At 39.5% G+C, this 15,694-nt stretch overlaps 1 protein-coding gene across 1 annotated transcript; it reads left to right on the top strand.

Moving 5' to 3' along the window:
• Positions 1–7,006: 7,006 nt before the first annotated feature.
• LOC144666154 (neurogenin-3-like) lies at positions 7,007–8,519 on the top strand. The gene is made up of 2 exons (XM_078527518.1): positions 7,007–7,062; positions 7,217–8,519. The coding sequence occupies exon 2, from the start codon at positions 7,223–7,225 to the stop codon at positions 7,913–7,915; it is 693 nt and encodes a 230-aa protein (XP_078383644.1). The 5' UTR covers positions 7,007–7,062; positions 7,217–7,222; the 3' UTR covers positions 7,916–8,519.
• Positions 8,520–15,694: the final 7,175 nt, after the last annotated feature.

Below are 15,694 nucleotides of genomic sequence, written 5' to 3'. Positions count from 1 at the left end.
GGATTTTTGAATTAATTCGAATTTTTTTGATTGGCTGTTTGGGACAAAAAATTCCTAAACGGAAGTCAAAAACATAACGACTCTCTCATACATTCTTTTGAAACGTCATGACTGCATACATGAAGACCGGAAGTCCAACCTGGAAGAATCTAGGACTGGAAATTCTCTGTCCCCAGAGCCCTTGTTTCCTCGTGCCTAGGCCCTGCTGGCTAAGAGAAACAAAAAGGGCTATGGGGACGAGAATGGTGTCTTGTGATTCTAGATTTTAGAATTTTGATGACGTCACGAGAAAACCAAGAACTCGCCCCATTCTTCCTCATTTCTCGGTTGTGAACATTGGAATGGGGCTAAATTGACGAACTTTGAAAATTCAAAGAAAATTAACGAAAACAGCTACGACGGTAATTTTTTTGCATTGGTGAAAAAAGAAAACAAGGAAATTAATTTAAACGAAGAAAACATTTTGGGGTCATTGCACTTTAATTTTTGAAGGGTGTTTTTGCATCTTTTTCACCTTATAGCGTGTTTTGTCTATAGAGTAAGAACCTACAGGAAATTCTGAAAAATTACAGACAAACGTATGCATGAAAATCTAAAGGCACACGACCTTTTTGGTAACTCCTTTTGTATCTTTCACATTTTTAGAATTGCTAAAACCCGCAGCTCGTGTTTTCAGCCTAAAGGCTTTATCTCGGTGTAAGCTCAGTTACGTGGTCAAGGTGGTGTGTGGAATATTGGCTAATGCGGCAATATGGACCGAGGCAAATATAATAAGCACGCTCGTAAATCAAGTGTTTGGTCAATATCTCTGCATGTTAACAGCACGTTTGGTCAATATTGCGCACTATATGCCACCTTGGAGGTCTTGAGTTTATGTAGTGGATCTGCAAAGTGGCTTATTTTTGGCTAAGTCAACGGCTTAACACTTCAGGGTTTTATTTAAGTTTAGCTAGAAACTCAAAAACAGCAGCATTTGATCGCGCGCTTCTTTAAAAGGGTTTAACACAACATCATTGAATCCGGGTCTGTCCGAAGCAAATTGGCCGATTTAGAACAGTTAGAACCTTGGTGAATGTTTGTACGTGGCGTGAACACAAACATGTTTAAGAACAATAGCTACGAAAAACTGTTTTAACCACCATAGAGCGTGGAAAACGGTTTCGTTGAAAATATAAGACTAAAAGATATGTTTTCGCAGTCAGTCCAACGGAGAACATATCGCCAAGGAAAACGAAATAGCTGATGATTTGTTTACAGCACACGATAAGCAAAACGGTAAGTGTTTGAACAGCATATCATGTCTCTTCAACAAACATAGCGGAACGAGTCACCCGCAAATGAATCAAAAACTTGCCAAGACTAAAGTTTAGCTACATTTTACCAAAGTTACTATGATGTTACCTTGTCTAAATAGATGTAGCGAACAGTCTCCCACGAAACGCAGATTACATTGTTCTGAAATTCTACTTTGCTTTGAAGTTTACGTTACTTATTTCGATTTCACGGAAAACAGGAATTTACCTAAAAGCTCTATTAAGCGCCCAGCTTGGGGCATATTTGTTTTTAGACCTAATTTTGATAGGGGAGGGGTTAATAATGGGAAGGGGGGGGGGTGGCTGGGGACTTATTTCAAATCATTTATTAGTAAGGGTACGTAGGAAAGAACTAAAGCGGACTTTTTAATGTTTTAGTGCTGTTTGATAACAAATTTTCACAAAATTGCAACAATACAAAGTGAATGTGGTGACTGAGTACCAATATATAGCGTAAAGTTAGTTTGTTTTCGTGTTCATAAATGTAATGATCTAAAATATAAAATTAAAGTCCGGATGAGAGCTTATTAGAGAGGGGGGATGTTAAAATTAAAAAAAACCTTTACGTAACTGAATTATTACTGAGGAATTTCAAAGTTAACGAGCCATTAGATGTTGGGGAAAATGCCATTTTACGTGTAAATGAATACTTAAAATGAGGTAAGTTTCTCAGTTTGCATTTTGTCTTTTTTAAAGTTTAATGGCTAGCTGAAAAAAGCTGAAAAATAGAGGTTGCCTTTACTTGTCCACAACAAATATTAAAGTTTAACTTGAGAAATCACTTTGTCTACTTTTGCATGAAAATCATACTGATATGTAAAAGAAATCAGTGGTTAAAATCCAACTGGCAGGAGGCAGACCAGTTGGTAATTTACAAGGCGTGTTCATGCAGGGGGAGGGCTTGAACTCAGGATCTCTCGGCCCAGCTATTCAAAGCACGGTTAAGCTGATCCATACAGGATTAAATTTTTAGCTTTTTCAGTGAGATTTCTGTTTATATTTTCTGTCCTCCATTTTTGACGTCAACTGGCCTCAAACGCCAACATAAGCAATAAAAACACTTTTATACAAGAGAAATTGAACCCTCGATCAACTTTTAATCCTGGGTTAGTGTTAATCGGCTTTCAGGAAGAACCCGGCCCTGGATTACAACACCAGCGCCCTAAACCGCGTGGCCACGCTTCCACAATGAAATAACATGTTAGCTTTATCAGCTTCATCTAACTCGAAGTTAGAAACATTATTTTAACTCTTCTTACTTGTGAGCATTCATTTCATTAAATGTTAGATCAGAGAATTTGGTTTACATCAAGACAGTATCTCCTAGTTGACGATTTTCTTTATTCATAGAGCGATTTTCAATTAATTGTCCTAAAACAAAAACCAAAGTAATTACTCTGTCCAATCACAAAGGATATCGACTATCCAGCGAACCAATCAAAACTCGAAGCAAACACATGTAGCCGACGCAAAGCGCGGGAAAACGTGTCCGAACGAGTCACGATTGGTTTTGATTTACTTCTGATTGGTTGACGGAGAAAGTGGCGGGTTTTTTTAAACCAATCACAAAGCATAGTAATGTAAAACCAAGTGAAACTCGCTCTATCATTTGTCTACTTGACAATGTATTAATTTTGTAAGGAGAGTTTCTACATCCAAGAATAACCTTTCCACATAAGACTTTTGTCGTGTTTTACGTCTAAATGTGCAAATCTGATTGGTTTTCAAATCGTTGATTATTCGCAGACATACCAACATCGCGCGGGGCTTGCCTTTCAAAAAGAAAATACTATTGGTGGGTGGGTGAGGTTAGGTACTCTCCGTTATAAGCTATATAGGTATATGCCCCCACCCCCAAAAAAGTATGTTTTTGAGCTGTTTTGGGTTGGAAATGGGTCGTGGGTTGTTATTTTGGTTTGACTTGGGGTATGACTCTGACGGAGATAACGAAAAATTATTCATTTTTCATCAGGTTTTTCACTTCAAACGAAAACTTTAGCTAGAATCCCGAAAAAGAAGCACAGTTGTGCCAAAAAAATATTTCGACAAGGTACAGGACGATTTTTTACTTCAGTTACGAAAACAACCAGGTCTGAAAACGGCTTTAGATTTTTTAAAACCAGATCTAAAAAATAAAAAAAAGTATAGAAAATTCGCATTTTGGCTTGACATCAACGGGGTGAAGATTTGAAACAACCCGCGCCCCTGCACACCCCATGCCAAAGATTGCAAGGAATACCCGGGAATCTATTCTTGATTTAAAGCTTCCAAATTCCTACACTGTAACCTTTTAGTGTCTACTAAAACAGTTAGGCTACTCAAAGCCTCGATCTCGATGTCCATCTCTACGAGCAATAATCATCTCGACTGCGCCTCGTTGACTGTTCGCTATAAAGTCATTGCAAATATGGCTGCCTTTAATTTTCGGCTCCCAGAAGAATCATTTGTCAACAAAATTTAAATTACTTTAACTTAAAGATCAAGACTCAGTAAAGATCAAGTCAAAGTAAATCAGTGTGTGAAGTGTACAGGCTATACTTTTACCTTATGGGAAGTTACAGGGACATTTTTATGGCCAAAAACGTGAAAACGAGGCTAGGCAGGGAGGCAGGCCAGGGTGGCTTTTTCCATACAAATCTCTTAAATTTGAATGAGTCACAAATCTGCAGCCTTTTTATCAGAAACACTGAAACTTCTCAGAGTAGCATATTATCCCATACATTTTCAAGTGTCACCATCAGCGTTTTAGGAAACTTGACCAAACAATAGAAATGAATGACAACCATTTTTGCAAAAGGTCTATTAGAAAACAGGAGCTTGGAGTACAACTACTAAACATATTGCTCGCTACAAACATGAGGACACCAATTGAGATCGATATTAAAAAACTTCGAGACTCAAGCTCAAAACACCAATTTCCTATACTCATTGCCTTGTTTCATCCAGATAAGGTTCAGGGAATTTAGTGTTACACCAAGACAATATCCCCTAGCTGATGAATTTTTATAATGTCATCACCTCTCTGCTTGGTAATGTGCTGATGATGTAAGGGGAATATGGATATTGATCATTTTTGGGAATAAGAAAGCAGGGACGGCGGAGCATTTTTCCAACTGGGGGAGTAGACTAGTGACTTGAAGTAAAGGGGGGCGGGGGGGGGGGGCTTAAAAGACTATTCAATTAGCAAATCTTTATTTTATCGGTAATTCCGGAGGAGCTAAAGCCCCCCCCCCCCCCGGCTCCACCGTCCCTAGAAAGTTAAAGGTTGTTATCGCATGAAAAATCTTCGCTACGTGCAAGGGCTGCCTTTAGTGATCAGAACGTGAGCTTACATTTCGTTCTTTGTTCGGCGATTTTTATCTGTTTGCCAAGTCAAATTACAGTTTTCTGTCTTTTCTGTGCACGTGCGTGATCTTGATGAAACATTCGTTACCTTCTCACGGGGTACGCACCATTCATTCAAAAAGAAATGAGTTCGGGTAACGTTTTTTTTTAGACAGCATTCAGATCCGCCTGCAGCCATTGTGACAGGGTTTGTTAGTGGCGCTTGTTGCTATGTTTGGTTTGCCCTGCTTGCACATGTGGCGAATGTGAAGATAGCTATCTCTAAAAATCTACTAATTTTGCGGGCGTGTGTCATTGTTTGATAACGAAACGCTTTTGATAAGGTTTTAAGCCTTTCATCGGGGAGGAAAATAATTTCAAATGGGTAATTAGATATTTGACGCCGGTAAATACGTTGATTTATTGCCCTATTGGGGGGGATTTGTGTGTCAAGCTAGCGGTGTGCAATAACAGTAGACGATGAGATTTTCCTTTAATTTGCAAACCGGAATTCTGGAAACGAAAACACACTCCGAATATATATCAAATTGTCTATCCCCGTGTCACTCCAAGAGAGTTTTTTCTCCAGAAGATGGTTTTTCTGGTTTAAAGGCGATAAAAAATTACCCCCATAACCTCTCCTCTATTGTTGATTATTTTCTCGAATAAAAGATGGATAAACAGCTAAAACGTTTCGTATGAAAGCACAGTATTCGTGCGTGATCTACGGATTAAGGCACAGTTTAAATATAGGAGTGCCAAAGAGCTACACACGGGTGCCTGAAGTGTAAAGATGCTTAGAGAAGCTCACACGTGGCTCACATTGTGACTCGTGTCATTATAGTGTGGGTTACCTAAGAAATGAACAGATTTGGCAAGCCTTATTAATTGCCAGGCATTGTTGATCAAATTCCGTCCATATCCAAACAACAATGTTTATTACACAGAGAAAAATGACCCGTCATATGGGGAAAACGTGGACAGACAATTGGCTAGGCCCTCCACCCCTAACCCGTTTTGTGTAGTGAGATAAAAGGGAAGATGCTAAAGCCCTAATCGGCCTGAAAATATCAATTATTCACCATTTGCGATTCTAGACATGCACCTTTTGTTAAGGTTAAACAAAAGGCTCTTTTTCACAAAACATGTTGCGATAGCAAGTTGAAAACTTTAGCTCGAAGTTAGCGTGGAAGTTTGCATACGCCGCGTTGTTGTCAATGAGCAAATTCTGGCTGATTCCCCTCATCAATGTAATATTGGACCTCTTGGGTATTAGAAGATAAGAGCTTCTTAACGAAAAAACCGCTTGAAAGTGAAACTAAGGCGATTAAAATATCGGACTATCGCAGTTTTTTCAAGTGACAATGGGTTTCACAGGGTTTTCTATGAGGCCTAGTTTCGTTCAGTTTTGTTATTTTAATAAGTAATTTTGACACTACATTCATTAACCGAAGTGTGTAACTCATTGAAAAATGTGTTAAAACACACAAGAATCCGTGGAAATATTAATTTTAGCGCGTTCTCGTTAATTTAACAAGAAAGCGAAACGTGTGCGTAGGTACTTGACGCAACACGAAAACTTTTTTTTAGCCTTTCCATGGAAATTTAAATATTCGGCGAAATGCAAATTAGATTTTCGACCAGCTATTGACAAAGACATGTGGTTAAATTTTGCTCAGAGGACGTGAAAAAGGTTGAATTTTGTGCACTAAAGTTAAAATTCAATCTGTTCACTTCAAAACCAGGATTTTTTCGCGGGTTTTTCCGCAATGTGAGGAGAAAAACTGAGTTTCCGCGCATGCGTGTTGGTCATAAAAATGCTGGTGACTGAAAGTTTTCTGTTCGTTTGGTACAAACAAGCTGCGAAAGTTTGTTTGAAGTTCTTGCATCGTAAGTGGCTTCTTAGTTGTCAGTAGCTGAATTGCTTAGAAAATTTTAGCGAACATAAAGTAAAAAATATTAGCGGCGTGCTTAGATTTGTTGTTCAAAAGAAGAAAACATCTTCTTTTGTGTTCAAAAACGTTTTGTAAAAAAATGAATTTCAATGCTGTTAAGTTACCTAACATTTGATAGATGGTTCAAAAAAGCCCTCGTTTGCCTTGCAACCTATAAAAGAAATGAGTGATATTAAGTCTTGAGGAATCGTGTCGTTTTTATTAGTTTGTTTGACATTTTCTTTTCTTCTCGGTTCGCGGGGAAGCCGGACAACACTACAAAGTTATTATGTAATTCACGAAAGTGACAGCATTGCGCGGCGGTGCGTTTATGCAAAGGTTTGACTAATTGGTTTTGTACTTTATTCTGTCACCCCTTTGTACAACTGTGGAACATCGTGCAGCACTGGGCGCTGATAAAAGAAGCACGTGAGATGGAAATCTTGCTCATTTGACAAAAACACACCGCCGAGCACCGGTGCAACACAGAGGTCAGTAAGGGTGCTTATTTCCCTCTAGTCATGTTTCAACTTTCCATATCCAATCATTATCTACCACAAGGTTCCTTACTCGATATTTCTTCTTTTTGGGTAAATTCTGTTTGATTTGTTATTTGATTTTGTATTGTGTTTTTTTCGTTTGCAGAGTAAAATGGAGGAGCTTTTTCACGGAAGTTTTTACACTGGAACGGCCTTTGATGATGCATTTACAGTCGACACATTGACTCCTGATAATCGGCCCGGGTTTGGCCTTTCAGAACAGCAGTTGAACTCGCTTGTCAAGTACAGGGAAGTCGATTACCCTCCGACATCCAGTACCGTGCGATACCATGATTTATCTGCATATCCGTTCGAGAAAACACCAGAAGGACAGAATCCAACTGACATTCTTCAAAACGGGACAACAACTGGCTTAGACGTATTGGACGAGATTTGCTTGGCGAGTGACTCGATGGACGACACACGCAGCTCTGAAGCCTCTCATGTCGACGGATGCACGAGGCAGGGCCGTGGACAGCCTTTGAAAAAAATGCGCCGCCTTCGTGCTAACGACCGCGAAAGACGAAGAATGCGATCTTTGAATAGAGCGCTGGAAAGCCTCAAGAAATGTCTACCCGTGCCGCAGAGCAAACGACGGGTCACTAAGCTGGAGATTCTTCGGATCGCTTGTAATTACATCCGATCGCTATCCGACACTCTGAGCGAAGACTCACGAAGTAACGACGGCCCAAGCCGAGGTAAAAAGTCGCGATCTCGAGGGATTGTCGGAGATCCCGTTGTAAACGGGTTTTCCGTAGCTCAAAGGTTAGAGATTTTATCTGGAAGTAATACAAACCGCATTTAAAGGGACGAAATGCTTATATTTATCTAATAACAGACTTATAAGTTTCTATACGTGATGAAATAAGTTTGTTATGAATTATATTTTGGCTTTACCCAGTTAAGGTCAAATCTATCCGGTAAACAAGATCGCTCTTGATTGCTGATCTTTACACTAACACTAGAAGTGCTTTTTATTCTTTTAACTCAATCAAAAACATTGCGCGATTACTCGCGTGTCTTCGCGAAAGTCATAATTGACGTCAACTACGAAGAAAACGTCTTGTTGCTAAGTAACAATAACTTTCGTGACAAAGTCCGCGGGCTCATTTATATACATGGCCGAAGTGAAACTACGCTAAAGTAAAGCCCTCTTTACATATATGTATTTCGATTTTAATTTACTAAGACTTTAAACATCACATAAATTTTTATGATATTTTTCTTTCATAAGGCAGCGAACGAAGTCGAAAATAATATTGCCTTTAAAACCTGTTGTCAAAACTTCAAAAGTTTTATAAACAGAGCGCTGCTCGTTTCACTGAGTTGTTTTGCATATAGTGTATAAAATCACAGTTAAAACTGACATGTTTATTGATCAATACAACAATTAAAGTGATTGTTTTATCAAGGGATGAATGGAACATATCTTTAATTTTGCGTGGTGTATTTTCATTTACAATGGGGGCAAGGTAAAACAATAGTACAAAATAATGTATTTCGTGCACGATATCCCTCTTTGAAACTCGAACGTTCTCCAGGGGCTAAAAGTAGACATAGGTATCTAAAAAATATATTATAAATTAGAACACTATGGTTGCATTGCGTCATTTACGATCGATCTTATTCGAAATGGCCTCTGTGGCTTAGCTTAAAATAATGGAACTTGTATAAAACGTTAAAGGGACTGTGTCGCGGATTTTAGCCAAATTTAGCAGGCATGGTGAAATATAAAAATATAAAACAGCGAAAGAACTTTTCAATAACACAGCAAGTACAAAAGAAGGTACGGATTGCCAAAATTGACGAAGACAGACACATTTGGTTGCAGTGAAGCTATGTTTTTTTTTCATTTAGATCCATAGAAGTGGTTTCCTCGCAAACATTAGGTTTCATAGCGCAGTATTTGGCAAAACTGTGTCGTTAAAATAAACTTAACTCAGCCGTGACACAATCCCTTTTAAACCCTCAAAATGTTAATTCCGTTACCCGCTGTCATATTTCTTTTAATCTCAGCTCTTGAAATTCGCACTGTCACAGTCGGTAAAATAATTCTTTGTTAATGAATTTCGTTACTCTCATCACGTATCTGCTTTATAACGTATCGATTTTCTAAGGAGAAGTAAGATATGAATCTCTCTTCGCCGCGCGAGCAAAAAACTTGCACTTGACTACACTTGAATAAACCCGAAAGTCAATTCATTATGTCAACATAATTATGCCGTTCAATGATTTATCCACAAACACCAAAGCTGATTCAGTATGCTTGTCCCTCAAGCTACCGCAAACCTTCTTCAAAATCGGTTAAAATCAAGTTGCAATTGTAACAAGTGACATTTGTATAAGATTGATACAAAAGAATTATCTGATTTAATCGCCTGGTTCGGAGTTCAACGTGTGTTTTTTAAGGTAATGAGGTCTAATAACTATGACTAATTATACACGTGTTTTGTAAGGGTACTTAGGAAAATTCAAAAACCAACAAGACACGATGGATTGTTTGTCATATATACATAAACATGTAAAATGAAACTTCCAAATAATGCGTTTAAAACGCTCTCAAAACAGGAGTCCTCACATAGGAGAATTAGACAAGATTGAAAAAATTGTCAGGCAAAATCTTAACGTAAGTTTCGACGCCGCTCGCGACAGAAATTGAGTTAAGTTTAAATCTATGCGCGTTAAAAACATTTAAAACTAAAACGTGTTCCATGCTCATCTCTTGCTATTGTTTGTTTTTTCATCGTCAAATAAATATTTCATTTTTCATTAAATTTGGAGCTATTTTTATCCTTTTTTCAGTGAAAAAGGAAGAAAGAGAAAATCGTCCAAAATAAAGTGAACGAGCGCATTTTAAGTTTTAACTTTCGCGAAATATACAAGTTCATGACTTGAATTGTAACGTTTTGAAGATGGTGTTGTCATACCATGGTATCAAATAATCGCTGTGCTATCAAGAAAATCTGAAATACAGTGAATCCCGCCTTGTGACCGCCCAGTTAATACGACCGGCTCGTTATTTAATTAAAATTTACAGCTACGTTTATGGCCTGAGCAACAAACAAGTACAACTGAGAGCAAGAGCCGAAACTGAGCTTATTTCTTGTCTAAACACCTCTTAAACTGACTATGTACGCTCATTCTTGACCTTGGTGTTAAAATAAACGAACAATATTTTTGTCGCAATGTCTGAAAAGTTTATAAGCGAAGCTTACGACTGTATCGCAAAGTCTTCATCAGCGATTAAAATTAGCTCACGTTGTCTCGTGAATGCAAATTGTTTAATCATGTGACAATTGTTTAATCACGCGATTAAACAATTTGCATTCACGAGACAACGTGAGCTAATTTTAATCGCTGATGAAGACTGTGCGATACAGGCGAAAGCTTCGCTTATAAACTTTTCAGACTTTGCGACAAGAATACTGTTCGTTTACCTCTTAAACTATTTTCACTGGTAGTTATTTAACATATTTACTGGTGAGACCAGTTTTTCTTGTTATAGATAATTTCAATTTTTGAAAAGAGAGCATGAGAAATTTTAAAACTAATTCCGCTTTTTGTCATTAAAGATGTGAATATTGTTCATCGTGGTGTAAGATAGGTAATGAACGTTTATTCGTTTGTCTCACGATAGAATCGCTTTGAGATGTTGATCGCAACGTTTCGACTGCAATACTGCTAGTCTTCATCAGGCGATGAGGTCGATTGTTTACGCGTCGCTATTTATGCACGTTGGTTCGCTGTGATTGGTGCATTTCGATCCTCATTATTATTCCGACTTACAGATGGTGTTCCCTCATAGGTCCACTTTGTAGTTGAACGGCTGTTATGCTTTCTGATCGTAGGTATCCATGCTTCATGAATTTCAATTCCGCTAACTCTATTGATGTTATTAGAATGAAGTCTTATTTGGATAGCCTCTTTGACCCTGCGTGTGTATCGGTGAGGGTCACGATCGATAAACTTGACTTGATTCCATAAAGGAATATGCCCCGTTTCGTTTGCGTGCTCCGAAACTGCGGAGTTTTGTGTATGAGCAAGCCTTATGTCTCCGTCGTGTTCTTTTATCCTGTCTTGCATCGCTCTCCCTGTTTCCCCTATATATACTTTGCCGCATTCACATGGAATTTTGTATACAAAACCTTCTTGTTTGTCTGGTTCTAGGGCGTCTTTCGGTCGTACTAAGTAAAAAAAACTTACTAAGACCACAAGACCAACAGCCATCAACGAACCCACGCAGGAATTTAAATCTACTGCGGTTTTACCCTATATTAAAGGTGTATCAGAGGTTCTTCGCCGCTGCCTACAAGAACAAGGCGTTCGCACCGTCTTTAAATCTGACACAACTCGTCGGTCTTACTTAAACGTTCATTACCAATTCCGCTTTTTCTCACGTCCGATCAAATTTCTCTTTTCTACTTACATAGCCCTGTAAAAGCTTTTTTAACAATTTTATTTTACCACTCGGCGATTTTGCCGATTCGAACCCTCTCGTTTCCAGAGCTACCCCATTGTTTTAAACCATAGAGCTTGAAAACCAGAGAGCTCTCGAGAAGCTCTCAGTAGTCTACCAGTTCGAAACAATTCTGATTGCTTAAATCGAAGCAAAACATGAAACAAGACAATGGCCGTTTTCACGGTAGAGACTAGACTTGCCCCAAGTCGCTCGTTTTTTTCTTTGCATCTATAGTTACTTAAATAAAATCGCTTTGAAATCAAGCGAGAAGACCACTTGAGTAAAATCACCTTTGTAATCGCGCGATTTCGTAAAGCGTGTTCAAATCGTTTGGTGAAAGAGTTGCCACCCTTGTCAATTATTATTAAGAAAAGAGAAAATTTGCATATCTGAAATCCGCTCGCGCACAAGACAGCTCAGCATACGACAACAGTGCTGTCGTGTCTATCGACTACGCATAAAGAAAAACAACACAGAAAACGAACGAAACCACGTGAATAATATTCTTTTATTTATTTATTTAATTTTTTTTTACTGTTATGGTCTCCCTGTGGTTAAACGCAAGCTTGTCTCGCGAGCAGCGCGCGCTAAGTTGGCGGGCACAGCGCGCTCAGTAAGTTCGCGCGCAATACAATATGATTGACATAATCTGGATGGCATCACCGGTGGAAAAATCCACCGGTGACGCCATATTTCAGAATTGGCGCGCTGCAGGTGAGCCAAGTCGCTCGTTCCGCAACGATCCTCCGCCATTTTGTTTCTCATGCCTGCGCGCGCCCTCCGTTTCCGTATCCAGCGGTCTCCTGCGAATCTAACGAGCGACTTGAAACAAGTCTAGGTAGAGACGGACAAATCTTCTAGACACAGAAATCGTCTGGGACCTGACAAATCGTCTGAAAACGGGATGAACACGATTTTGGGCGTACAAGTCGTCTGAATTTGTCCGTCGATTTGGCCGTCTAGGAAGACGATTTTTTTGAGGACGACTTGGTCGCCTAGACGGACAAGTCGTCTAAAAGCCGTCTTAAATTCACACTAGACGAACAACGGCCAATGTATGTAAACAGGCTTTTGATTCAAATCAGTGACAAGCCACTTTAGAGAGAGAAAAAAAAAACTAGTTTCATGATCCGTACCAAACAGGCGTCTTGTTCGTAAAAACAGTGCGTGTCATTTAAGATATTGTTCATGGTAAGTACGTCACGGATGATCAAACATGAATTCAGACAAAAGAACATTGCTTGTGCCCGAGTTTTGCATATTTTTAACCGACAGGATTCTTGACATAAGCGCGCTTAATTTCGCTGAAAAAATCGACTGAAAAAAAAGAAGAAAAGAAACGTGTTTTTAATATCACTTACGTATGAATTCGGCTTCGTCACAAAGCGTGACCTTGGGAGAGCGATTGATTTTTTTTACTATTATTATTTTCATGCCACGTGGAAAATAATTTATAAGTGATCACATCAACAAGATATTTTACATTTCATCTTTTGTACAGTAACTTTTTCTTTACCTGTAAAATAGATGCTAGAGTATATAATACACTTTCTATACCACTTTGTAAGGTGTTATTTGCATTTGTTTGCTTGGGCGTAACTGATACCCGTTCTCTATAATTATGGCATATCATGGCCGGCTGTGACCATCTTTCCTTTGTTTCACGCCATTCAATATTTCTCGTTCTCTTTGCTGGTTCGACGTGCGACAATGCACGAAAAAACTTGACTTTAATTAGCATATAGGTCTCATATGACTCACGTCGAATCGAGCACAGAAAACAAATTTGGGTACAAGTTGCAAAACCTGGTGGTTTAACAAAAAGTTAAAATAAGGAAAAACAACTTTTTAATCTATTTGTGGACTTTTGTGCCTGTCTGACTGATACGAGGGCCTCTCAAATGGGTCACGTGGCGTTTTTCTTCATGGGATTCGCATGCGAGCTGGGAATTCACGTGCAAGTTAAGGAGCCGCCATTCTCGTCCCCATAGCCCTTTCGTTTCTCTTAGCCGGCTGAGCCTTGGCACGAGAAAACGAAGGGCTCTGGGGACACAGAATTTCCAAAACTAGATTCTAGGACTTCCGGTCTTCATGTATGCAGTCATGACGTTTCATAAGAATGTATGAGAGAGCCGTTACGTTTTCGACTTCCGTTTAGGAATTCTTTGTTCCAAACAGCCAATCAAAAAAAATTCGAAATAACTCAAAAATCCTATGTCCCGGAGCCCTCCGTTTTCTCGTGCCAAGCCGCCTAAGAGAAACGAAAGGGCTATGGGGACGAGAATGAGAAGCCGCGAGAACGAGGCGGCGAGAAGTCTGGGGCGGAAGCTCGAAGAAAGTGACTTTTCTTGCGACTCGTTCTCGCGGTTCGCCACTTGCGCGAACCGCGAGGTCCCTAATAACGTCGCTTATAAGCCGCTCGCAGGCTATCACTACGTTACTTCCCAAGTCCAGTCAAGACAGAGTTGTGAGTTTTAACCGCCCATAAAGGATCTCTCGAAGGTCGCTAATTCGGGCTCTCTCCAAAATAACAATCATAGAACATATTCCTTTGATTCAGGAGACATTGTAAAAGATGGCCGTTGTAGAGAGATGCCTGGACGTTAAATTAAGGTGGCTGTTACGGCGAGCTGCCAATCATGCAGAGGTAGGTGACATGGTCAATGTAGCGAAGTGATTGTTCCTGGTGGTTAGACTATATGACTAATCATTTCACAGTTGATTCCACATGCCATGACATGTCAGAAACCATGCCTCCCTTTCCAGGTGGGGGGTGGGGGGTTGACCTTATTAGAGACCTTCAGATCGGACAGGGTTCTCTCTAGGGTATTTGAGGGGTAGAAGCTTCCCCCTCCTCCAAATAAAATATTGATATCTTTATAAAAGCAATTATAATATACCAAAAATACCACTGTTACATTTCTCAAAATTGTGTCTCAGAATGAACCAGATTACAGCTCGGCGCTTATCATTTCAAAAAATTTCCAGGAGGCATACCCTGGACCCTCCCCCCCCCCCCCCCCCCTAGGAAGCTAGAGGCCTTCGGCCACTCGGGACGTCTCCCCCAAACGATAAATCAGTCCTAGACAGAACTCTGTCGGAGTACGAGAGGACTTAAGAATCTCAATCCTTTTTTTCGTTCCCAGAGACCCCACTCTTCACTGATGCTGACCAGTTGAATAGGAGACTATTGGTACGAGATCGGCATTAAGATAATCGAAAGCATAATCATTAGGTTTGAAAAGTCCGATACTCGTACTTTGATCTGAAGGTTCCTATTATTCCGATGGGGAAGGCGTACGGGCTTTTTGACAGCCCTTGTGTCAAATTCTTGGACAAGAAACGTTTCTTTTCGCGGCAGTCTCTGTCCAACTGAAAAATGGGTACGGCAGATTGTTAATGCAACCTGACAAAGTATGTTTACCTTTTATTTAATTTACGCGCGGTTATGTTTCTTTTCAATGACAATTTCGCAAATTGCATTAGTGATCTTTGTTCTTTCACAAGTACGCTGTGTTTTCAGGGTTCAAATTCCTTTAGCTTTTCTTTTCAACTACCGTAGTGAATTTTAAAACACTCACGTTTCGTGCCTTAGTCCTTCGTCGCATCAGTTTCTAAAGGGTTGCTCGGGCTAACGCACAAAACGTCAGCTTTTCAAAATTCGCTACGGCGGTTTATTGAACCTTAATCAACTTACAGTTGATAATCATTTAAGTGTTTCTTTGTTTTGGATGTCACACTGGTTAACATTCGGCCCAGCATGGCTGACATAGGGATGATAGGGCCTATAAGGGAAGGATCATTTAATTTTTGAGAGGGGTTGGGCAATTACGAAAAAAAATCTTGTACAAGAAAAGTAGGAGAAAAGAAAATCATGCACAAGTTAGCACGGGGAAAATCAAGCAAGCCCCAACTGCTAAACATGTTATGTCAGTAAAAAAATTATTGCTATTACCAATGCTGGAAAAAATTTCTTACTCAGAACAAATCGCCCAACCCCTCCCCGTCAAAAAATACTGAAATGGTCGGTCGAACAACCTAGAGGAAGCATCAACTGACCCACTGAGCTGATCACCTTACAAAATCAATACATTTTTAAGAAACAGGCAAAGAGAATAACGGAAA

Source organism: Oculina patagonica, chromosome 9, assembly GCF_052425735.1.
Source record: "Oculina patagonica isolate OP01 chromosome 9, crgOcupat, whole genome shotgun sequence".
Lineage (NCBI taxonomy): Eukaryota > Metazoa > Cnidaria > Anthozoa > Scleractinia > Oculinidae > Oculina > Oculina patagonica.
This window is presented reverse-complemented; position numbering and strand designations above follow the sequence as displayed.